This window comes from Odocoileus virginianus, chromosome 20 (assembly GCF_023699985.2).
Source record: "Odocoileus virginianus isolate 20LAN1187 ecotype Illinois chromosome 20, Ovbor_1.2, whole genome shotgun sequence".
Taxonomy (NCBI): Eukaryota; Metazoa; Chordata; class Mammalia; order Artiodactyla; family Cervidae; genus Odocoileus; species Odocoileus virginianus.
Genome location: NC_069693.1, coordinates 25,578,573 through 25,603,347, shown reverse-complemented (window position 1 = coordinate 25,603,347; position 24,775 = coordinate 25,578,573). Strand labels below are relative to the sequence as shown.

General features: G+C 52.6%; 1 protein-coding gene and 1 non-coding gene across 2 annotated transcripts; both read left to right on the top strand.

The window, feature by feature from the left end:
* Window positions 1-121: 121 nt before the first annotated feature.
* On the top strand, window positions 122-24,672 carry PSKH1 (protein serine kinase H1). The gene is made up of 3 exons (XM_020885004.2): window positions 122-234; window positions 9,729-10,755; window positions 22,430-24,672. Exons 2-3 carry the CDS (start codon window positions 9,799-9,801, stop codon window positions 22,745-22,747), a joined length of 1,275 nt encoding a protein of 424 aa, XP_020740663.1. The 5' UTR covers window positions 122-234; window positions 9,729-9,798; the 3' UTR covers window positions 22,748-24,672.
* On the top strand, window positions 3,810-3,973 carry LOC139030115 (U1 spliceosomal RNA). Its single transcript, XR_011482428.1, has one exon. It is a non-coding gene; the product is annotated as a U1 spliceosomal RNA (small nuclear RNA).
* Window positions 24,673-24,775: the final 103 nt, after the last annotated feature.

The window sequence follows — 24,775 nt, the reverse complement described above, 5'->3', positions numbered from 1 at the left end:
GATTGGCAGGACAGGCTCGGAGCGCAACCAACCGCGTAGCCGGCTCTCCCGAGCCTGCCTCCGCCCCGCCCCGTGGGAGGCTGGGATTTGTTTTGGCGTCAAGCGCGCGCTGTGATGACGCCACGACGCTGACGCCTGAGGATGGCGGCAGCGGTGGTGGCCGTGGCTATACCCGCGGCCCGGAGAGGGTCAGCACAGTCGCTCAGACGCCGAAGAGCCCGCCGCTCGCGCGAGGTGAGGCGGCCCAGCTCAGGGCGACGGCCCCATGGGCGGGAGGGGCTGACGAGCTGCAGCTCCGGTCGCTTTCTGGAGCACTGGGCCCATTCCTGCCCAGCCCGGAGCCCTCGGCCCATGCCCGAAGTCCTCGGCCCATGCAGGCTGCGCCGGGGCCTACGGGACTGCGGAGCAGGCCAGGCTGTGGCTGCTTGGGGTCCCCAGTGTCCACGACTTAACTGGCTTTGAACATGCTGCTGTGCTGGGTAGCCCATCTCAGGGCCAGGTGGACGTGGTCAGCTGACCTGCCTGCTGGCCAACCGGTCGGCGTTGGTCAGGGTGAACTAACCTGGTTGTCCTCACTGCCTTCTCGTGTCTGGCAGCTACTCCACACCTCCTCCTTTGCGACTGAACGCCAGGGCTGGGGGACAGCTATTTGCTTCCTTATTCAGGCTGGGGAAGAACACACTCAAGTCGAGCCGGGTCGCCTGCTTTGCAAACCAGTTATCCCTCTACTTTTATAAGGGGAAATCCTGCTCCCCACGTTCACTCCCTCTCCTTGAAGCTGTGAAGTGCTAATTCCCACTTGAAAAATCTGAATAAGTCCTTTCATTGCCTAAAACTGGCCCCTTGGTACCTACAGGATAAAGGCCAAGCCTCAAAGCAAGACGTTCAGGTCTTTTCATAATCTGGTAGAGGCATAACCTCGAGTCAACACCTGGGCCTTTCTGTCTCCTGTTTACAGTTTGGTGTTGGAAGTATGTGAATCTGCCCTTAACTTCGTGTTTTAATACCATTTTGCTTTAGATATGCAATTTTCTCACTTTGCAGTTCTCTTCTTTCCCCCCAGCAGTATGGAGATTTTACATCTGTCCCTTAAAATCCACCTTAGATTTAATTTTCCTGGAAACGCCTCCTTTCATATGTAACTGTTGACTCCTCTGTACTTCATGTGACTACTTCTGGAGTTTATTGTGTTGTGTCATCTCATAGTTGGCCTGGGGCCTGTGCCTTCTGTCTGCATCTCAGTGTCTGGCTCTGTTGGCATAGGAGCTAATTTGGCTGTGATAGGTTGCTGATTTAAGAATGCATACAAATTCAGCTATGCCCCTGAGCACATGTCAGGGGCCACAACCTGTGATGAGCACAGCAATGTGTATGTCCTGTTTGCACATGCACATTTATGCATGTGGTAGATGGTGTAGCCTTGGCAGCCTTGAAGTCTCCTGGGGTGGTTTTTCAAAATACAAATTAAAGAGTTTTATTCTCTGAGATTTTTATTCAGGGTATCTGGAATCTGGTAGGAATCTTTATTTAAAAAAAAACAAAACAAAAACTCTCCATGTGGGACTTCCCTGGTGGTCCAGTGGCTAACTAAGACTTTGCTCACAATACAGGGGGCCCAGGTTTGATCCCTGGTCAGGGAACTAGATCCCACATGCCACAACTAAGAGTTTGCATGTTTCAGCTAACAGTTCAAATTCTGTAACTAAAGATCCTGCATGCTGCAACAAAGATTGAAGATCCTGTGTTCCTCAGCTAAGACTCGGTCGGCACAGCCAAAAAATACCTCAAAAAGCAAAAACCTCCTTAGATGACTTTACTATGCTCCTTGGTTGAAGATCTTTGTCATCACACTAGGAAACGGTTGCATCTTTGTCCAGTGGGAAGGGCTTGCTGTGCCTTGCGGCACGCACAACTGTTGCAGTCTCATTGTATCTTGGGGATGCAGGAAGATTTGGTGGTTAGAAGTATGGGCTTTGGAAAAAATTAGGTTCAGTTCTTGACTTTGATGATATCTTGAGGTTCTTTGAGTCCTATTTTGCTCATCCCATAATAGGAGTAATCACGCCTACTTTATGTGGTTGGAGAGAGGAGTGAGAGTGCATATAAGATGCTTGCTCAGTCATGTCTTACTCTTTGCGACCCCATGGACTGTAGCCTGCCAGACTCCTCTGTCCACAGTATTTCCCAGGCAAGAATACTGGAGAGTGGTTTGCCATTCCCTTCTCCAGGGGGTCTTCCCAACCTAGGGATTGAACTCTGGTCTCCTGCACTGCAGGCATATTCTTTACCATCTGAGCCACCAGGGAAGCCCTTATATAAGACGCTTAACACACTTGGAACTCAGGAAATGAAAGCCACTGTTACTACTAATGGCTATTCTTCCCAGAGTTCATCCCTTGTCAAAAGGGGATCTCATCTTAGTAAGCCTGTTTGCTCTTCAGATGGAGACTTGTGTAGGAAGCTACCTTATGTTATATATTTCCTTGAGATAATTTCTAGTCGTCTGGCAAAGCTTTAGCAAAACTGTGCCTCTACTGAGGGTAGTTGCAGTTGGTTGTTCCCCTGAAGACATTTGGATTGCTGACTCATTGGAGGGCGGGCTTGCTAACTCAGTAAGTGGTCCAGGTCTAATTGCAGTTCCTATTAAGTTGTATAAATGAGAAAGTGCAACTTTCAGGAAACCTGTTTGCTTCTTAAACTAAGCTGGAGCTGTGCCTCACTTGGAATGGACTACTCTGAAGATACTAGTGTCTGTCAAATCTGAACTAATACATACTAGGGTTCCCTGTCACTCACAAGTTCATAGTTAAGCGAGTGAGACTTCGGTTTAGGCTTTTATTTTACTTAATAAGTGTGAGCACTTTATGTGGGCAGCTTTGATCTTCTTCAGTGCTTCCTAAGTGTGAGATACGAATTGGCTGTAGTTGTGTCAAAGTATTGACCCTTAAGCTCTTAGATAGCTGAGAATAGCTCCATTGACCCAGAGTGCACAGAGAAGTATTTGAGAAGTACAGCCCTGAAAGAAAGGAAACAATTCTGCTTGTTGAGAGCTGGAGAGAGATTTATTTATTTGAACTTTGTTTTCTTCCAAGAATCTTACTCAGTGAGTATTAAGCCAATTTGTGTTGGCTTGGTCATCACTGAGCTAATTCTTGGTACAGCCCTCTGTTGCCATGGCATCCCATGTGATGCTAAAGTAGAAAAATGTGCTGTTTTCATTTGCTGGAGGAAAATGATCACAAAGGGCCCCCTTCTAGTTTGCTGGCCTGGAAGTGGCCTAGCAGGGTATCATAAGAGTAATAAATCAGGGAACTCTTGATGTGGAACCATCTGTGCTGTAAGTTCCTTGAGAGCAGAGGTTATAACTGCCTTCTTTTTGTCTGTCACAGCCCCTGGCAGAGTTCTTGGCCCTCAGCAGGAGTTCAGGAAATAATTGTGGGTTGAACTTTGGGATTTTGGAAGGAGACCCCCAGGTACATTGCCAGAGGCTGTATTTCTGATGATGGGATGGGCAGTTGGTGGGATGTCTCAGATGCAGTTGTGGGTCAGGATAAATGAGGACATGACAAACTTTAAAATTTTTCATCTCAGCCCTAAAGCAGAAGTCTCTGCTCATTAATTATTACCATGTAGAGCAGTGGTGCATAGCTGGAGTTTGCTAAGCAATGGGGTCCTGAGCTACTGTATTCCAAGAAGAAGTCGTAACTATTCTTATTTTGAAACAGTGTTAAAAGTTAAAGCATTACAGGAGTAAATAATGAACTGTGTCTTTAGATGCAAACACTAGTCATTTAAAAAAAATAATTTGAATACTTACCTGGCAGGGGAGATACCATGATCACGAAGGTGGTTTTCCCAGGGCGAGGCTTATCCATTGCACTCCGGATGTGCTGACCCCTGCGATTTCCCCAAATGTGGGAAACTCGACTGCATAATTTGTGGTAGTGGGGGACTGCGTTCGCGCTTTCCCCTAGGAAAAAAAAAAAATAATAATAATTTGTATATTTGGTGTATATTCCTCCAGTTTTTTTCTTATGCATTGCCAGTCTATACATTTGTACACTATGTTTTCTTTTCATTTTTCATTTCCTTTATGGTTTCCTTTGCTGGGCAAAAACTTTTAAGTTTGACTAGGTCTGATTTGCTTATTTTTGCTTTTATTTCTGTTGCCTTGGGAAACTGATCTAAGAAAACGTTCGTACAGTTTATATCAGAAAATGTTTTGCCTATGTTCTCTTCTAGGAGTTTTATGGTGTTTTGTCTCATATTTAAGTCTCTGAGCCATTCTGAGTTTATTTTTGTGTATGATATGAGGATCAGGGGTTTTTTAATCTAAAGTGATAGACTCTTGCCTGCTATCCTTGCTTGCCTCGTGATGGTTAGAAGTGCTGTGTTCAGTTCAGTTCAGTCACTCAGTCCTATCCGACTCTTTGAAACCCCACGGACTGCAGCATGCCAGGACTCCCCATCCATCACCAACTTCCAGAGCTTGCTCAGACTCATGTCCAATGAGTCAGTGATTCTATCCAACCATCTCATCCTCTGTCGTCACCTTCTCCACCTGCCTTCAGTCTTTCCCAGCATCAGGGTCTTTTCCAGTGAGTCAGTTCTTCACATCAAGGGGCAAAGTATTGGAGTTTCAGCTTCAGCATCAGTTCTTCCAATGAATGTCCAGTACTGATTTCCTTCAAGATGGACTGGTTTGATCTCCTTGCAGTCCAAGGGACTCTCAAGAGTCTTCTCCAAAACCATGGTTCAAAAGCATCAATTCTTCTGTGCTCAGCTTTCTTTATAGTCTAACTCTCACGTTCATACATGATTACTGGAAAAACCATACCTTTGACTAGATGGGCCTTTGTTGGTAAAGTAATGTCTCCGCTTTTTAATATGCTGTCTAGGTTGGTTGTAGCTTTTCTTCCAAGGAACAAGCACCTTTTAATTTCATGGCTGCAGTCACCATCTGCAGTGATTTTAGAGCTCAAGAAAATAAAGTCTGTCATGGTCTCCATTTCCCCATCTATTTGTCAGGAAGTGATGGGACTGGATGCCATGATCTTAGTTTTTTGAATGTTGAGTAAGTGCTGTGTAGCAGTTCCTTATTTCTGGGATTCCTGAGAGATAACTGCCTACTTCATTTTGATACCCTTTCAAAACACGAGAGCGGAATATAGAGATCTTTGCAGTCAAGAGGTTGTGAAGTTTTGCCATGGAGAACAATATTACGAGGTGTTACTGAAGAGGGCTGGGCACCTATGGGCCCCGGCCTGGGAGACATCCACAGACTCCTGTGGCCAGGAAAACTTTCAGCATCCATCCTTGTCCCCTGCTGCGAGGCCCCTGGGCTCCCCACAGATGGGTCTGGCAGCTTATGGACAGACTGTTTTGGAGTTCAGATAACAATCCATAAGACCCAAACAGACCCAAGAGCATTGGCTTCCTCTGTTGTTGAGGACATTTATACAGGCGCCCAGAAACCGTGGCTCTGGTCTAACCACCAGTCTGGCCTCTTCCTGCTACTTGAAAGTTTCTGAGGTTCTGGGATTGTTGCCCTGCAGCCAAAAGAAATCTGAGAACTGGACCACCTTTTGCTCAGCGTTAACAAACACTGAGTGGCTGCCCTGAGCTGACCACTTTGTTGGGAGCCAGAGAGTTCTAGAAATCTGAGAAGTGTCCCCTTCCCTCAAGAGGCTGACAAGTCTGGTGATCTTGACTTGTTACATCTAGATCTAAACATTACCTAGAACATAGCAGTGAGCAGCATGACCCAGGTCATACCTGGAATGGAGGTTTCAGAAGACATGCTCCTCAGAAAAGATCCACGGTAAAGGTTCTTTGATTCACCAGCTGAGTGGTATGAGGAGGGATTGCGGCCTTGACTTGGTGAGTCTGAGCTTGGCTGGGCCCCAGGCACTTCTGGAGTCTTTATGGTTTGGCAAAAGGAGCTCTGGATGGAGAAACAGATTTTGGTTCGGTGTTGGCCATCACTGTCTTGAGTGGCTTCGGTAAATTTCTGCCTTTCTGGCCTGTCACGTCTGTAAGTGAGGACAGGAGTGCTGAGTGTGCATGCCTGCTGCTCACCCTTACCTTCTGTGAGGAGTACTTTGACTCCAGCTCAGAGCTTCCCTTGTGGCTCAACTGGTAAAGAATCCGCCTGCAATGCAGACCTGGGTTCGGTCCCTGGGTTGGGAAGATCCCCTGGAGAAGGGAAAGGCTACCCACTCCAGTCTTCTGGGGTCACAAAGAGTCAGACACGGCTGAGTGACTTTCACTTTTCACTTTCAGAGTTGAAAGTGTGGAAGCCGACTCTACAGACATTGGTGTCTTGAGATGGAATAGTGACTTGTGAGAGCTAGTATAGTGTGACCTTCCTGGGAGGTCACTTCCTGAGACTTTCTTCATCACCGCCACCCTGGTCACTCTGCTGGGAACACATACATGAGAGCTAAGGACAGGAAAACTCTGCCCTGCTTCCCAGCAGGAATTTTGCCAGCCTCTTCTGTTGTGTTTGCCTTTTTCACCTAACCTCTATGGAAAGAGAATTTAGCAGGTGTGATTGGAGTGTGGAGCAGCTATGATGATCTAGAGATCATCAGCAATCCCTCTTCTCAGAATTGGCACCCTCTTTTCTCTACTCTCAGTCTGGAGTTGGGAAGGTGGAGTACCAGCATCAGCCTATCTTTGAAACGTTTCCAACTGGAACAAATGTGAGAGAAATGACGTCCCAGAAAGGAAGAAGGAAGGTCAGAGAGGGATAATCCTTGACTGTGTTAGTGCTGACTTGAGATCCCTGCTTAGCCTAATTTAAAGTGAAAAGTCAGGCCTTTTCTTTTGTAAACCTTAATTTTTCTCATCAGGACCAGACTAGGTATGCACATTTAAACCATAAGAGCCAGTGGGAGTATCTGGAGACAGTTATTTATTTTGTGGCTCTAGGGTTCTGCCTCCCCACTGGGAAGAAGTGACATTTGAGAAGTTGTCCTGGGGTCACCCATGCAGTTTGTCTTCTTTCTGAAGGGTGGTAGGTGTTGCTCACCGTGCGGTCTTAGGGATCTGGGCCTGTGTTCTGCCTCAGGAATCCTGGCCCAAGAGCTATTTTTTTTCCTGAGCTGTAGCCCTTTACTACAGTCTTGTATTTTTCTTTGAAGAAAGAGATGAGTCTGCAAAATTCCAAAGTCCACAGTTTTTGTTTTGTTTTGTTTGCCACACCTTACAACTTCCCCGACCAGGGATTGAACCCGAGCCCCCTTCAGTGGGAGTGCGGAGTCCCAACCATTGTTTATAAATGCCTTTGTTTAAATGTGATTTCCTAAGCTCCTATATGGGATCTTCTGGGCATTGGAATGAGAAAAGCCTTGTGATGGTTGAGGATGCTTTTCTTCTATGAGGAAAGATGATAAGTCTCATTCTGAGAGTCTTATTGACACGCTGATTAAGACCTGAGCACTTAATCTCTGGTCTTTGTATCTGATGGGCTGATTGGTAATCAAGGTCTTGAGTATGTTTCCGTGATGAGCTTGTTCCTGGGGAGACTTGGCTGCATCAATCAGTTATCACCATCTTGGATTCAGATCCCCCCTCAGGGTCTCCGTGTGGGTGCTCTGTGACTCTTGTGGTACCCCAGCAAAGTCTCCCTGGGTCTCTCTCTGCTGCCTTTCCTGAAATCTTTTGCAGGCTTTGAAAGGGGCTGCAGGTGGGTGTTGGTGTTGCCCCTGAGCAGTCACAGAATCTCTGACCCTGACCAGCTGTTTTTCAACCATTAGATTCTACATCCAGGCACCCCACTTCAAAACATCCGGAAGTGAACCTTTTCCACTGCTTCCCAAGCCCATCCTTCCTGCTGTACTTCTCACCTTCTGCCCAGGATCCTGAGCGACGGACTGGAGTGCTGTCCTCGCCTCCTTTGATCCCTGTGTCCAGCCTCCAGTCCCTGTCAGTTCTCCTGCTTACCGCGCTCCGTTCCACCCCACGGTCTGGGCTTCCACCCTCCTTGCTGGCCCTTTCAGTCCACCAGTTCAGCTTTATATTTCTTTGGAACCACAGAATCACCTCTCCTTGTAAACCCTTTGGTAGCTTCCTGTCACCTCCCAGGAAGGTCCTGGCTCCTCACTGTGACTTGTGCTGCTCTCCACAACCTCATTCCCGCTGGCCTTCTAACACTGCAGTGCCCAGTCCTGTCTTCGCACCGCCACACTCCCTTCCCAGGCACAGGGCACCACTCTGGACCTTTGGGCTTTGAGTGTGTTATTCCCTCTGCCGGAAACAACACGCCCACCTTTCCTCACCTGACTCATTCTCACTTCAGATCCAGCGTGGGGGTCACCTCCTCCACGAAGCTTCCCCTAACCCCTGTGTCATTCTATATGTGTCGCCTGTTGTTTCTCAAGCCTAGAACTTACAACGAAAGTTTTGTTGAAATTCCCAGTTTTGATGTTTTGCTCTTCATTTATACTGTGAGTTTATTGACCATGCTTTGCCAAGTATTTCTCAAGTATTAGCATACTTTGGGGTATGTTAAAATATAACCTGCATTGGATGCCTTATTCGTTCTTGTATCCCTAGTAGATGTTCAGTAAACGCTTGATCTGAATTGATCATTTTATCCCCAGTTCTGTATGTCCTCATGAACAGGACATTCTCAGCTTTTTTCTTTCATCCATGAGGCCCTCATGTAAACTTTGAGAAGGGAAACTTGGATAGAAGTACCCTCTGGAAAGTGATACTTTAGCACTTCAGCTTCTCCCAGGGCCCCTCTAGCCACATGGTGTTGTTAATAGTTGGAACATCTTTGTCTAGGAAACAAATGGGGAAGGCTCCTGGATCCTCTTCCCACAGAAGCAGAGTGCACTGATACACAGCTTCAGTCTCCTCTGGATGAAGTTGTTAGTGTCCTTTCTGAGCTCAAGTTCCCCTCTGCCTCTTAAATGAAGCCCAGGCTAGTTTGGTGGCCCCCTGGTGGCAGCGTGCTAAGGCTTGTGGTCCCTATTTCACTGGGATTGATTTTATCCAGTGCTGGGACTTGTGTGGCATTTTAGCCACACAAGGAACAAGGTGTTCAACTACTTGGGTTAAGATGGTGCATTAGCAAAGTAGTGGGCGCAATCCAGGGAAGAATGAAGGTAGGGCGGAGACCCAGGGCAGGGGTGGGGGGTGGTTTATTGTAGTGGGGAGGGGATCAATCCCTCCAGAGGGCTTGGGGGGCCAGGAAAGTATCCGTGAGGGAGGAAGCCTTGGGGAAAGGAAAAGCAGCTTTCCTCGCCCTAGTGGGTGATAAGTGTTGGTGAACAGGCGTCCAACATGCCACACCCTCATTTCAGAAAAGATGAGTCAGAGTAATAAGAGGAATGATTTTAACCTTTAAAAAACACAGGACTTCAGCTGTGATAAGGGCCCCAGGGAGAGTAGCAGGGAGGGTGGAGGCAGTGACAGCTGAGCCTGGTTCGTGTTCTTGCGCCTCTTTGAAGTTGAAGAGCAGCTTGAAAAGCAGACCCAGGGAGAGGTCCATCAAGACCGTGGAACTCACACCCAGTCTTTCATCAAGGTCCTCCATGGCATCTGGCCTCTGAGCACTCAGGGGCCAAAGCCATCCTCCTTTCCAGGGAACCATATTAGGATCATGTCATCAGGCTAGGTTTATCCAGGGATGGAGGAGGAGGGAGTCAGGAGGATGGCTGGGGTCCTTTTGAAAGCGTCCCTGCTATGCTGAGTTGTCCTTTCTTCCATCTGTGTAGGTGTAGACGGGGCACTGCCTGCAGAGCAGGTCCTGCCAGCCTCGCTAGGGAGGATGCCCCCGTGTCCGTGATGGGCTGTGGGACAAGCAAGGTCCTTCCTGAGCCGCCCAAGGATGTCCAGCTGGATCTGGTCAAGAAGGTGGAGCCCTTCAGTGGCACTAAGAGCGATGTGTACAAGCACTTCATCACAGAGGTGGACAGCGTTGGCCCTCTCAAAGGTGGGTTTCCAGCAGCCGGTCAGGGTGCAAACCCCGGCCCCGGTGCCCCCACCACCGGCCACACAGAGCCTCCCTCGGAACCACCACGCAGGGCCAGGGTGGCTAAGTACAGGGCCAAGTTCGACCCCCGTGTGACGGCCAAGTACGACATCAAGGCTCTGATCGGCCGAGGCAGCTTCAGCCGCGTGGTGCGAGTGGAGCACCGGGCCACCCGGCAGCCCTATGCCATTAAGATGATCGAGACCAAGTACCGGGAGGGGCGGGAGGTGTGCGAGTCGGAGCTGCGCGTGCTGCGCCGGGTGCGCCACGCCAACATCATCCAGCTGGTGGAAGTGTTCGAGACACAGGGGCGCGTGTACATGGTGATGGAGCTGGCCACTGGCGGGGAGCTCTTCGACCGCATCATTGCCAAGGGTTCTTTCACTGAACGTGATGCCACTCGGGTGCTGCAGATGGTCCTGGACGGCGTCCGCTACCTGCACGCGCTGGGCATCACACACCGAGACCTCAAGCCAGAGAATCTGCTCTACTACCACCCTGGCACCGATTCCAAGATCATCATCACCGACTTCGGCCTGGCCAGTGCCCGCAAGAAGGGTGACGACTGCCTGATGAAGACCACGTGTGGCACGCCTGAGTACATTGCCCCCGAGGTCTTGGTCCGCAAGCCCTACACCAACTCTGTTGACATGTGGGCACTGGGTGTCATTGCCTACATCCTGCTCAGTGGCACCATGCCCTTCGAGGATGACAACCGCACCCGACTGTACCGGCAGATCCTCCGGGGCAAGTACAGTTACTCGGGGGAGGTGAGTCTTCCCCATCTCAGGGATGTTGGGGAGGGCCCTGCGTGGGTGGGGTTCCTATCAGGCAGCCCTTGATCAGGGTGGACGTGCTCTTGGGACCATGTTCACAGGGCCAGGCAGATGATGTAAAAATAATGAAGTGAGACTAATAGGGTATGTTAGTTTGGATTCTCCGAAAAGTGAGCCCTGAGACAAGGACTTGGGAGCAGATAGTTTAATTGGGGTGTGATTTCAGTAAGCACAAGTGACGGGTGGGGATCATGAGGCAGAAAGGGAGAAACAGTTAGAGGTACAAGGAGAAGTGGACGGTTGCTGTGGGCCAGGGAACTCAGCTTCACTGGGGGCCCTGCAAATAATCATGCAGAACGTGCTCAGAATCGTCCCTGCTGAGGTGCAGGAAAGAGGGTGGGTTTTCATCTGCTGACCGTTGTATGAGTTGAGCATTTCTTCGCTGAGGCTTTAAATCCCTGGCACTTCCAGGCTGTTCTGCATGTCAACTAGTGGTGGAGAAAGTCCTCAGGCGAAGGAAGCAGAGAGATTCAGGCACTGGCAGTGGGAAGCTGTCAGCTGAGAGCACTGCCGCTGCAGGCGAGCCCAGAGGTAGGCCAAGAGGCCGCAGAACAGGGCGTCCCCCGCATCTGCTCCAGCGGCCTCAGGCGAGCCAGTGACCGTGCCTTCTCTAACAACAGCTGCTTCTCACCTCAGCCCGGTTTTGCCACAGAACAGGGAGGACTCCACGCACCCAGACATTCCAGTTTTTTTAAGAGAAGCCAGAAAATCTGATCTTAAAATGTTGAAGTATAATTTAAGCAGTTCCTCATGCTTAACCCAGCAGATGCTTACCTCCCGGCCTAAGTCAGCCGGGCGGCCTTCAGCCTTGTGTCTTTGGATCCACTGATAACCCTAATGCCTGACAAGGTCTGTTAGGTTTCAGCACTGCTGGAAGCCGGAGGGAGTGCCGAGAGAATGAGAACTAGTTGGTCCTCAGGCAGGGTGCTGACCGGGTTGGAGACAAGGCTCGCCCCAGGAAACATGGAGCACGGCAAGCTGGATAGAATGGTGTGCTTGGGGAGGCTGTGAAGAGAAGGACAGGGGTGGCTTTATGTGGGAGGTGAGGTAAGCTCTGCTGATGACAGGATTCTGCCAAGGCAGGGAGGGAGCCTGCAGAGTGCTCCCCACGGTGTTCCTCCCAGGCCTGCACTGCTGTTCTTGCCTCCTGGACAGTCCAGAGAGAGCAGAGGAGCTCTGGGACCAGCCCCTTTCTGCAGCCCAGCTTTCCTCCCATGAATGTTCCTCCCTAGCCTCAACCGGTTGGCCCAGAGCAGCATTTCCTACAGGAGTTGCCCTGAAGCCTCATGAAGGCAAAGTGCCCTAGCGCTTGAGATCCTATGCCATCATCTTCCCTGGCAGCTTCAGGCCATGGTCATGGTCAGTCAAGGACTTCCTTCCTGTGGGCCTGGAGGCTGGCCTTCCCTGGGCGGTGGGGGGGGGCTCCCCAGGTCATACTTCAGGGTGATGTGAGGAGGAGAGGGAAGCTGTCTTCTTCAACTCTGTGCTGACTACAGATAAAGGAGAAACGGTGATATTTTCTAGCTCTTGCCTAAAGTTTTTCACGTTTTCGTTCTTGTTGCAAATGGATTCAATAGAGCAAACACCCACTGGCTGGGAAGCCCCAGCTGTGATGGGGTGGTCACAGCAGGCACAGCCCTGGTCACCCTCTGGGCCGGGTTTCATCACAGGTCAGAAGACCCAGAGTCCACCTCACAGGGCAGTGTTGTGCCAGGACCCTGCCTGGCTGCCCTTGGAGCTCCGTGTGGTGTAGCAAAGCTGTGGAGGGAGGGAGGTTTCCCAGGAGTTGCCGACAGAGGAGAGACTTTGCAAAAGTCTGTAGGTTTGCCCAAGCGTTCCTGATTCTGGCAATTGTTGATCAGGCAGTTCATCTAATGGGAGCTTGCAGAGTCTTGCTAACTGGCTATTGATTGCCTGAGGGTGAAAGAATGACAAATGAATGGGGTGGGGATTATGGGCACAGACTGGGTCTCAAGTCTCTGCTTCCTGCTCCACTGCAGTCACGTGGCTTGAGTTGGGCTCCCAGTGTGAGGGGGGCACCACCCAGTCATTAGCCCCCACTACCCTTCATCTGTAGCTGAAAACAGTTCCCAGTTCCAGAGGCAAATCCCTGGGCAGCCCTGGTGGCCCCTGTCTGTTCCCAGGAGCTTGGCTAACCCCAGGGGCAGGTTCCACCACCAGTGCAGAGAACTCTGGGCTGGGAGGAGTTTTTCCGGGATGTTCGCTAGGGAAGCAGGCCTTATCATTAGATTAGGCTTTGAGCTGGAGACCAGGCATCTTTCTGTCCTTGTCCCCATGAACAAGAATGTCCATGCCTGCCCATCAGTGCACCGGGGAAGACACAGAGAGACAGGAAGGCCTGTTCCCCACCCCCAGGAAACCTGAGAGTGCCCGGGAGAAAGGACGAGGAATAGGGAGTGAGCACAGAACGGACCCTTGTTGGCAGGCACATTCCAGCAGAGGCCTGGCAGTCTGGAACATGGGCCATGGGGCTCCGGTCAGGTGGTAGGACTGGTCCCCCTTCTTAGCACTGGGCTCTGCCTCCATCCTCACTAGCCACCTGTCTTCTACTGTGTGATGGTCATTCACCCTTATGAAGGCATGCTGAATAGAAGGTGTTTCTGAGTCAGAAAGAAAGACATTTTACAGGGGGGGTTTCCATCTAGCTTCCTGTGCAGGTAAAGGCCTGCCCACTTTGAGCTCAGCAAGTTCGAGGTGTGCGTCTCTCCGAACAGGAAGTCCCGTGGCACTCGGTGCCTTTCTGAGCGGCACCCTGCCCCCTGTGGTGGTTTCTCATGTGCCAGGCCCTCTCTGCTGTGCTCATTTCTGGTGGTTTCTGGCCCTGAGCCCTCGGGCAGACTCAGTGGTTTCTGTGGGCCGGCATAGAGGACATCCTTCAGCAGGCGGGCTTTGAGAAGGTGGAAGCTCAGAGAAGGGGATGTTGCTGCCTCTGCTCCAGAATAAGCCGGAGATGATTGGGGGCAGTAGAGCAGAGGTTGACAGGGTCGGGCCAGGCCTGTGTGTGTTGCCGGGAGCTCTGTGGTGCCAGGGATTCTTTGGAGATTCCAAGCATTAGGTGGGAGGGTGGTGTCTGGGTGCTCCATAGCAGGGAAATGCATCAGGAAGTGCTATGGGAGACTTGCAGAGGAAGACCCGCTGGGGGCTGGTGGAATAATCCCTGTTTGGAATGAGGAATCCTGGTGCCCTGGGGATGTTAGGGGCAGATCAGGGATTCCAGAGAGTGGGCCCCACATGGTACACGTGAGCCGTAGTTAGGGAACGGGAGTCGTGGGGCAGAACCCTCCCGCAGAGCTGCAGGAGAAGCATCATATGAGGCAGATCTAGAAGGGACCTCCAGCTGCCTTCTTACCCGGAGAGTGTGCCCAGCCCTGCTTTGACAGCCGTGCCTGGGGCCCAGCAGTGGAAGGAGGCACACAAGTAGGACCTCCTTCATACCTGTCCCACGATGCTGACACTTTGGATGCTCCAGCCTCCAGCCGTGGTCCCATACTCCCCTCCATCCAGGTCCGAGACGTTTGCTTCTTTCACTCCTCACACTAGGTTTTCGCTCAGGACTTTCCCTCTGTTCCTAATGTCAACCTAAGAAGTTTGACCAGCTCTCAGTTATTCAGTTCAAAGATTTCTTCCATTAAGAATAGTGCCAAAAAAAAAAAAAGAATAGTGCCAAAAAATAAAAATAAAAGAATAGTGCCAACCCTTGCCATCGTGTAGTCTGCTGAGTACCAGGCACAGGGCTGAGGGTGCTACACCCAGAATGTCTAATCTCTACAATAATCTTGCCAGTAGGTATAATCCCCTTGTTTTACAGATTAGTAAATTGAGGCTAGTGAGGAAGTAGCTTGTCCAGAGCCTCACAGAGGGTGCCAGGACTGGGATTTGAATCTAGGCCCTCTTGGCTTCAGAGTTCTTGGCCTTCCCAGACCCATAGTCTGCTTTCTCCAGCATGTGTGCATCAGCATGTTGCTGGAGTCTTCGTTTCTTCCCTCTCCCAGGCCGTCATCTGTGGACATCTCTTCCCTCCCTGGCCTGTAAGTTTCTGAGGACAGCATGTGTATCAGCACGTATGTTCACAGTGCTTTCCCCAGCTTTTCCTGAGGGCAGCATCAGTGGTTGTCAGTGATGCCATGGGCAAGGACCCAAAGGGGACTGTCAGGCAGACAAGGTCATTCTGCTACCTGGAGTGTTCTCTTCTGGGGCTGGATCCCAGGAAGAAGTGAGGCACCTCTTGGAGATGCAGTTAGGGGGTTGTTGGCCAAACCTGCCTAGAAGCAAATGCAGGGATCTTGGGAGAACAGAGAGTTCTGGGAAGGAGAAGGCTGTGGCAGGTGATTTAGAGAGGAGAAATCTGAATTTTTATCCAGTGACTGGAGGTACTGGAGTGGAGAGGGCCAACCTGGGGTTGTGTTGGAAATGATAGGGAGACATGTTGGCCAGATACGAGGAAGGCCTGTGTGAGTCTGAGAGCAGGTTGAAGACACAGTCACCTTGAAGGAGCTTCCTCTCACAGGAGGCCCCAGGAGATCTGGTGCAGCTGCTGCTAAAGGAGTGACACAGAAGGTGAATCACCATCTGTAGACCATACTAGAGGGCTGTTATGGTCCCACCGACTTGGAGATGCTGTGATTCACTTGACATGAAATGTGACATTGTGGGCCTAATGTCATTACTTTTGTCAAGAGTTCTATTCCTAGAGGCAGGATGGATGAAGAGGTTCTTGTGGGACTGATGACAGAGTGAGGCCATCAGCAGCTTTGCTGTCTGCCACATTTAGCAGCTTTTAATTGTCACCCTCCTCTGCTTGGGCAGTCTGTGAGCTGTGGGCGGGCCCAGGTGATGGCACCAGGAACAGGGGGGCTTGGGCAAAGCTCCTCCCAGAGCCTTGCTTAGGAGAGTGAGTGCTGCCAGGCAGGGACCTGAACCCCGGTGGGAGAGGAAGCCCAGCTGCCGCTCCCTAGGGCATTGTGCTGGTGAGGAGCTGGCTCTCCAGGGGGGTGTCTCTGGGCTGCAGGCTGACCATCCATCCCTTTGGGCCAAGGGACACCTGCTCAGGGCCAGCGAGTTGCGCCCTGTGGTTGTCTTACCCTGCAGAGTCCTGCAGTAGGGTGAGTGCCCAGAGCCAGAGTGGACGTTTACAAGCCCATCCCAGCTCGCCGCCGCACCTCACAGTAACTGAGACATGTGCCGCTCTCCCCTGGGATACCGAAGATGAAATGAGGTGTGGAGCGTGTGGTGTGTCCTGGTGCTCTCCAGGCGAAGGGGGCTAGAGCCTGTGGGGCTGCTCGTGCAGCCTGCTTCACGTGCTCTGACAGGGAGCTTCCAAGGGAGCAGGGTAGGGCCTTGCCTGGGACCTGTGGAGAGGGCAGCCAGGGGCCATGGGAGGGCTGGAGATTGAATGTTACAGGCAGCAGAGCAGGATGCAAGGAGGCCGGTGGCGGATTTCCAGGCTTGTGCTTGGATTCTACTAGACGCCTTTACTTGCCTCATGTTGCCGCTGTCCATGTGGGTAGGGGCTCATGTGTGCCCCCGGGCCACCACCGGCTCCGTGGAGCCCCGCCATCTTCTCTGCTGCTGTTGCCTTGGTTACACACTCACCTTCTGTGCTGGCAGAAGCAAATGCCTGTCTCCCCACATTGTTGCACTGAGCCAGTTTAGCCAAAATACTTTACTCTGCCCACCTACAGCACCTTGTTACTCCAAGGTCCTTTCATCACTGCTGTTTCCCACCCCCTGCCAAGGTCTCTTCAACAAAGGGGTTTATCGTGGGTTGTGTTTGGAGCGGCTTCTGGTGCCACATCCGTCCCCTCCCTCTCTGCTCTTCCCATTGTCTGTCTCCGCCTGCAGAGCTCTGCTGTTTCACAGGCCCTGTTGTTTCTAGACCCTTGAGTTTCTCTGGGAGCTGCTGGGGTGGTTGCGCCCACATTCTGACCTCTTTAAATCTGCTGTGACCTCCCACACTCATCCCCTAGCCACCCCCACCGAGGTGGTTAATGATGACCTGATCCAACCACCCCGCGCGGCCATATCTCTACAAGCTCTCCTTCCTCAGAGGTTTCTGTCTCCCAGTGTGAGGATGATGCCCAGACCTGAGCTTCGTTCTAATGGGGCCCTGAGTCACCTTATCTCTTCACCACTTCTGCCTGCACACGTAGACAAAGTACCTGCCCTCAGCTGAATCATTTGTACCCAGGGTTCCAGAGACACAGACCTCTGGGGACAGAAGCCACAGTATGGATGACATGCTAACAGCCACCAGGATTCAAACTGCCTCAGAAATTGTTAGAATGGTAGGAAGTTTTACAAAAAACAAATGCCAGGGTGGGCCTTGGAAATCACTTCACTTTAGCAGAACTCATGTGTGGAGATAGAGGAGACCATTATGCAGCTGGCTCTGAAATCCAGAACCTTTTAGGGGCTATTCCAGGACACTGGTAAAAGCAGACATCACTTGGTCACTGACACAAGTTGTCAACATCCTTGATTCCAAGGCCAGCATGCAGCACCCTTCCTCACTCTTGACTTGCGCCCTGTCGCCCCCCTGTCCCTGTCCTTACACTGTGGACTCTGGGCAGCGACACGTGGGGGTGCAGGATTTCATCTCGTTACTCATCTAGAGTTTAGAACACAGCTTTAGTAACCTTTAAGTTGTCACGCCTTTTCTCATTTTATTTTTATCTTTGAGATTCTCTGCCTCTTTTAAAAACTCTCTATTATCTTCCGTCTTTTTCTTCTGTCAGACTCCTTCCCTCAACATCTTTCTCTGCTGCTCAGCTCCCCCTACCCACATCCACCCCAGCGTGGTGGGTTCTCTCTGGTCTGGATGTTCAGACACCAGGATGTGAGTGTCTTGCCCAGAGGAGGAGGTGCGGGCTCTATCACCACACAATGTCTAATTCTGTCGATTTTTTCACAACGCCTTTCCTCATGGTCCACATCAGAGTGTGCTGTTCTTGTCACACTGATAGTTCTGCTCTCCTGAGAAAGCCTGAAGCTCCACTTCCCAGGATTTCCCCTGTGCCCTTTGCTGTCATTCAGGCTCACATCACTCCAGGAAGGGGCCTCTGAGGCTGGTAGTGCTGGATCTGAAAACACGTCTTGAGATAAAGCTGAGGGAAGAACTGAGTCATGGCAGCAAAGCACAGGCTTCTCTCCTCCCTTCTTCCCCCAGCAGCTCTTTCTGGGCCTTCCTCCTCTGCCAGGGAACCTTCCCCAGAGTCGTCATGGGCTGGAAAAGAGCCCGTGGAGGTCAGGACATCAGCACAGCTTAAGTGTCAGAGGCTCTGCTTCTGTTCTTCACATGCAGCCAAGTGGGGAAAAAGATGGGGAGCCATCTTCTTAGAACCTAGGCTTCAAAACACTTAGAACTCATTCAGTTCCTCCATTTTAAAAGTGAGGAGGCTGTAGGTGGACCTAGGATGCAGGTCATGGACATTCCAGCCCATCACTTCAGTCTGTCACCCAGATGCCATCCCAAAGAGACACTGGACCTCTTTCTCCCCTTGCTTGAGAGCGGTCAGACCCACTTTCCAGAGGGAATCTCGGGTGAGCCCCGTGAACTGGGCCTGCTGCTGAAAGGAAGCATCTTCCTCTTTCCTCCACGGCCAAGAGAACTGGTTCATCCTTATTCTTGTGCTTTAGCCCTTGGACTTAGCTCTTGGTTGTAGTTCAGGTAACATCCTTGCCAGGCCCTTGTGATGGTAGAGCTGGAGCAAGTGAGTGAGACTAGGGCAGGAGGAAGTGCATCCTCTGAGCCACAGTGGAAGCCCTTTCCGGTCTGGTTTCCCCTCCAAAGGGAGAGTCAGATTCTGCTGCTGAGCGTCACCAGGAGGGAGCGGTTCTGCAGAAGCAGGGCCATGAAGAGGGGCGAAGTTGGTAAGGGAGTGCTCATGCATGAGGTCCTCTCTCCACTCTGTAGGTTTTTGTGCTGTTACCGTTATCGGGAGTAGGTATCTGAATTGCAGGGACTCTGGGGGTTAGAGTGTAAGAAGAAGGGTGGCTGGCTGGCTGCTCAGGAACAGGGTGGAGGTGATGCCCTTCTTCCTACAGCCTCTCCTTGTCGTCCTCGGGGCCAGGCCCCTCGCCCACACAGCTCATGAGAGTCTGCACAGAAGCGTGGGGGCTGTCACCTGGGGGACTGCAGCTGTCCTCTGGTCCCACAGCAGAGGGAGACTGGAGTGACTGGGGCCAAGGCAGGCTGACACTGTGATGTTCCCTTCCATGCCTCTGCCAGCCCAGAAACCGGTGGAAGCCTCTGGGAGACTGGTCAGTGGTACCTGGGGCCTGTCCCTTCTGCCACCCACCTGAGGCCTGTATGTGTCCTTGATCTGGCCCCAAGTATACTGAGGCAAGAGTTCCATCCTTTACCCACAGCTGGCAGTTGGAGCTGTGGAAACTGGAGGGCATGACAGTTTGCCTTTTTTCTGTTTCTCGTTTTGACTGCACCATGCGGCTATACAGGATCTTAGTTCCCAGACCAGGGATCAGACCCGTGCCCCTTTCTGCTGGACTGCCAAGGAACTCCCATCTCATGTTCCTTTTCTTTTTCCTCACTTGGCTGCATATGAGGAACAGACAGCAGTTCAGCTGCTGCCAGACATGCCCATGTGGCTGCAGGGGCCTGAGCATGTTGGGGAGGCAGGGGTTGGTCTGCAGGTGTTGATCGCTTTCTTAGGAGGTGCTGAGTTTGACGTGGCCAGAAGCGAGGCCAGGGATGGGTGTGGAAAGCCTTGCTTTTCCTTTGTAAGCCCTATTGGAGGCCTCAGCGGGACTTCAAGGGGTCACTCTTCTGGAGGTCAGCATAAGCCCCTGCCCTGCTGTCAGAGGGCTGGCTTGGGGACCACCTTTCTGTATTGGGCCTGTTTGGCTTCCCACTACAACGTCCCTCAGTGTGTGAGGGTTAGGCTGGGTGCCCACTGCACAATCTGGCTCTCAGGACGGGATAGCTCGAGTCACATTGCCTTAAGGGACCCACCTGGCTCAGCTGCTCACAGCTCTTTAGATTGGGGACTGGGGTGCTGCCAGCAAGGGTGTGCTGGCCCTCAGACTAATGAGCTCATCGGCTTTCCTCACAGTGCTGTCCATACACAGTAATTGGAGAGGCGAGCGCCTGGGGGGAAGAGGAGGGGCCAATCAATTGGGCTCACTTTGGTTCTAACGGCAACAAGCAGCAGGAGGTGATGCCTGGTGTGAGCTGTGTCACTTTGGAGACAAAGATGCTTAAGTCCCCAGTACAGGTCTGGGGAGAGGCGCCTCTGAGACCACCCTGGACTGATCCAGAGCTGCAGGGGGCCTTGGTTTGCCAGGGTATGGATCTGAAGTGGGGGGTGCCTCCCATCCATCCATGTTCAGGCTCCTGACTTGTTTGTTCTGTCATTTGAGGAGGAGCTGCCTCTCTTCTGGCTAGACCGGACCAAGGGCCAGGGGCAGAGTTCATGCCCCAGCCCTGTTTGACTAGCCTGTGCTGTGGCCCTATCTTGGAGCTGTCCCACCAGCAGGCCAGGCTGAGTGGCAGCGTGCTCCCCAGTGATTTTTCCTTTTCTTGGAGACCATAAAAGGGCAACACAAGCCCTGCTGTTCCATCTCCGGGTTTGCTCTGTCCATCCGTGGCCACATTATGCCTTCATTTTTCTCGCTCTCAAATGAGTGACGGGGCTGCAGATGGTCTGGGGTCTAGTTTGGCTGGCCCCTCACAGTGGTTGCTTGTGTTCAGGTGGCAGCAGCAAGCCCCCGGCTTTCTGGCACTGTGAGCCTGCAGCTGCGTGGCAGCTGTCCAGTCCAGTCCCCCTGCATGTTGGCCTCAGTATCGGAGCCCCAAGCTGCACAGGCCCGCCTGCAGGGAAACTGGACCAGGCTGCCGGTGTGGGAGGGCTGTTGCTCCCTGCTCTCCCTCACTGCTCTCCCAGGAATCACTGGGAGCTGACCCACTGGTGAGGAGGACCCTGGTAGGTAGCTGTTTAGAAACCTGGGCTTTCGGTCACTTTCTTCCAGTTTGGCTCAGTAGAAGTTGATTTGAGATTTGCCTTCCAAAGGGCAAGTAATGATAACAACTCCCAAGTCGTCCCATCCCATCTTCAGGACTCCAGATGGGTCTTTTCTTTGTCTCCCCCGCCTTCCACCCACTGCCCCCCTGCCCCCCACCAGTACATCAGCATCGGTGGGGAAGGGCTTGGGGAAGAGTTGGAGCTCAAAGAAGCCAGAAGCAGGGTGGTGATAGTGTGTAAGAGCGTCTGCTGGGTGGACATGCAGCCGCCCCAAGTGTGGCCTCTCAGACTTTCCTGAGTCCCTTGGTGTGTGTGTTCCGGGGTTCCTTAAGGTGAAGGGCACCATGGGGGTAGACCAGGCAGACCACCCTCTCACCTGGCAAAAAGGAGGGTGATGGTCTCCCTGACCTCCCAACCAAGCCATCCGGAACAGGCTCAGCAAAAGTCCGAGCCACCCACCCTTTGGAGAGTGTCCGACTCTGTGCCAGAGTACTCCCAAGAGAGGCAGGGACTCAGAGCCATGCTGCACGCGCCCTCCTTCAGCAGAGTAACTTGAGGGCCTGGGCCTCTGAGCCCCATGTCCTAGAAGCAGCTGCAGGAGAGAGTACCTATCAGGTGCCATGCATGGGTTGTTTGCTCACTGAGCCTCTATCTGCTGTGTGCCTCCTTTATACCCAGCAGTAGGCACTGGTGATTAGCTGAGCATGGTCTAATGAGCACAGTAAACTTGAAGTTGTTGGAATAATTGTTTAGCACTGGGGGCTAAGAGGGAGTATGAGCAAATGTCTTTTAACCTGAGAACTGGTGATTCAGCCAGGTGAAGGGTTGTGCAGGCTGAGACCTGGAGACAGATAACTGCTTGGTGTGTGGCTATGATAAGGCAGCTGTGGGTGCATGTAGCTGAGCAGGCTTTGTGCTGAGGAAAGATGAGGCTGGTACAGGACACTGCCAGGAGTGCTGTGTGACTTAGGGAAGTCATGCAGACATGAGAAGTGCCCCTGAGAAGGGTCTCGGTCCCTGCTGGGCTCCCACGATCCCTCTGCCCTCCCAGCAAGTGAAGAAATCTAGTTGCCTTGAATTTTTTCCTCTTCTCTCCTTGGCTGAGAGGCTGAGGCTGATGCAGAGAATGCAGTGGTCATTTTGGCCACTCTTTCAGTTGGAGAGAGGACAGGCCCTCTCTGTAAGGACTAGTAAGTGGCCTGGAATGGGGTGTCCCGGCATGGAAGCTTAAGTGCAGCTTAAGATGGGTGGAAGATTTGGTCATTCTCAGTAGATCTCCCTGAGTTGTGTCCTAGGATAGGATGGGTGGTCTTGACTGGGGCCATCTCCTTGAAACAGGCTTTGGTCCAGGGCACCTTAGAAGTTTGTTTCTTGGGGAGGGGTGGGTCCTTCTGTCACACTCCATGTCACCTGGAGAGTAGCCTCTGCTCAGCACTGGGTGGGAAGGGGAGGCTCAGAATGACCTACGTGGGAGGAGCGGGGCTGTGCCTCTCTCTGGGGGGCGAGCGCAGGGCTGCTGGACAGGTCTTGAGTGCTGTGTGGGTGACATCTTTGTCCTGGGGAGGGCAGTGTTTAGTGTGCTCGCTCTAATGCTTGTCCTTGGCCTCTAGCCCTGGCCCAGTGTGTCCAACCTGGCCAAGGACTTCATTGACCGCCTGCTGACGGTGGACCCTGGCGCCCGTATGACTGCACTGCAGGCCCTGAGGCATCCGTGGGTGGTGAGCATGGCAGCCTCTTCGTCTATGAAGAATCTGCACCGCTCTATCTCCCAGAACCTCCTCAAACGCGCCTCCTCGCGCTGCCAGAGCACTAAATCTGCCCAGTCCACGCGGTCCAGCCGCTCGACACGCTCCAACAAGTCCCGCCGAGTGCGGGAGCGAGAGCTGCGGGAGCTCAACCTGCGCTACCAGCAGCAGTACAACGGCTGAGCCACCAGCAGGATGCAGACATGGTGGGCCCCAGCCTGGCCACACAGTGCTGGGCCAGCGCCCTCTCTAGAGATAGACCTGCATGGTCCAGGGTAGGTGAATGGCCCCAGCCCCTTCTCTGTGCCTTCAGCAGCCCCCATCTTCACCCTGGGCCTGAACCTGGTGCGACAGGGCGGAGGGAGTGCTGGGCCCTATGAACCCTGAATCTGATTTGGCACAGATGCTCCTCTTGGTGGACAAGTGCTCTGGTATATATTGGGGGAAGGGCGGGACCTGGCCTTCAGTCTCACCTCTTTCTTGGCTCTCCCCTAGACCAAAGGGGCATGCACTGCCAGGTAGAGGGTGTCCTGTGGTCTCAGGACTCTTTGGGACAGTTACTTCTGGAACTCCCCTTTCCCCTACCAAGCCTTCTCCCTAACCCCCCGCCCCCATGTTTCATGGCATCCTGACCCTCATGATTATGCTCTAGTGAGAGGCCCAGGTAGGCCCATAACTTGTGCCTTGGTTGGACTTTCAGCCCCTGGCTAAGTCTAAACAGTCTTCCACCTCCCAGCCCAAATCTGTCTTCCTTCCCGGTGTCCCCAGGGACCCCTCCTGGCCCCAGAACTTGCCAGGATCTCTCGTGGGAAGACCGTGAAGTGGTTCTTGGCCCTCTGGACTGTGTGGGTGTGTTGGTAGCAGGCTTGCTCCAGGCTCCAGCCTCTGACCTTGAGGGTTCCTGCCACCAGCCCACCACCCTCAGTGCCTTCTTTGAAGAGCCTACTATCACCTCACTCTCTCCCTTGGATGCCCGTTCTTTCTATTCCCCGGGTGCCTCCTTCCCAACTGTGGGGAGTTAAAAGGAGCCCCACTGCTGCTACCTGGGGGATGGGGACACCTGGGTCAAAGCAAAGGACAGGGGCTTCTGAGGGAGAGCCGCATCTGGGTTCCAGCATCAGCCCTGGTTCCAGCCTTGGTGCTGCCGGTTGCTGCCTCACTTCAGGCGCTGCTCTTCCCTCCTCTGCAGCTGCACGAAGGCGCCATCTAGTGTCGGGCACAAGTGTGGACTGCCTAGGAATGCCCACTGTGCCCTCCTTTTATCCTCCAAGAGGAAGTGGGAAGGAAGGAGGGTCCTGGGGCTGCTCAACTGTCTCCCCTTATGCTGAGCTTCTGTTGCAGCTCCCCCTGGAACTTAGCCGTACTGTGTGACCTGCCTCTGAACCCTGAGTGCCTGGGGGCACTGCCCTCCTCATGGTGGCCTTGCTTGGTCCACCCTGTCCCCGCTTCTTTTCACAGCATTACCCTTCCATTCTGGGCCCCACTGTATCTCCGTCCGGAGGGAGCCCCATGAGAGGTGGGTGAAATTGGATGATTGCTTTCCCAGAGGTCTGAGCAAGACCATCCCCCGTCAGTCTTGTGCCTCCCCTCCACCACAGACCAGGGGGCCCGGAGTCCAAGCCCCCTCCCTCCACAGCTGCTCTCTGCAGGTGGGGAGGAGCCAGGGCCCAACTTTAGCTTTAGCTGGACTGTGGGTCCCCTGCCAAGCAGGGAGGGTTTGGCTCTCAGTTCCTCAACTTTTTGCATGTGCCACCTTCAGTGGGAACCACGCCCAAAGAGACCACTCTGGGCCACGTCACCTGTGCCTTGTACACCCGCTCCTCTGTCTCCAGTGCTCCTTGCACAAGGCGGTGGCAAGCCCAAGTCCCATGGCCTCAGAATTCCCCCACTTCCCCAGGTGCCTCTGGGGATTTATTTCCTATTTTGGCCAGATGCACCTGGTCCCGAGGGTAGGACAGAGGGAGTTTGGAGACTTGGGCCTTTGTGATGCCATGGACTGTGGATGGAGAATGTGCAGTTATTTATTTTGTGTACTCAGTCTGTAAAGGTATCCTCTGTACTCAATAAACAGGCTGCCTTCCCCAGGGAAAGCTGCCCCTTCATTGACAGCACGGCCTTCTTGCTGTGGACCAAGGGGTTGCCCAGGAGGTGGTAGGGTGGTGGGGGGAGCTCAGCCTGGACATAGCTAGTCTAGGAGGATCTTGACTCCTC

Coding starts and splice junctions, on each gene's coding strand:
- PSKH1 (XM_020885004.2), top strand. CDS start 9,799: ATGGGCTGTGGGACAAGCAAGGTCCTTCCTGAGCCGCCCAAGGATGTC. Junction 10,756..22,429: donor AGTACAGTTACTCGGGGGAG/GTGAGTCTTCCC, acceptor CTTGGCCTCTAG/CCCTGGCCCAGTGTGTCCAA.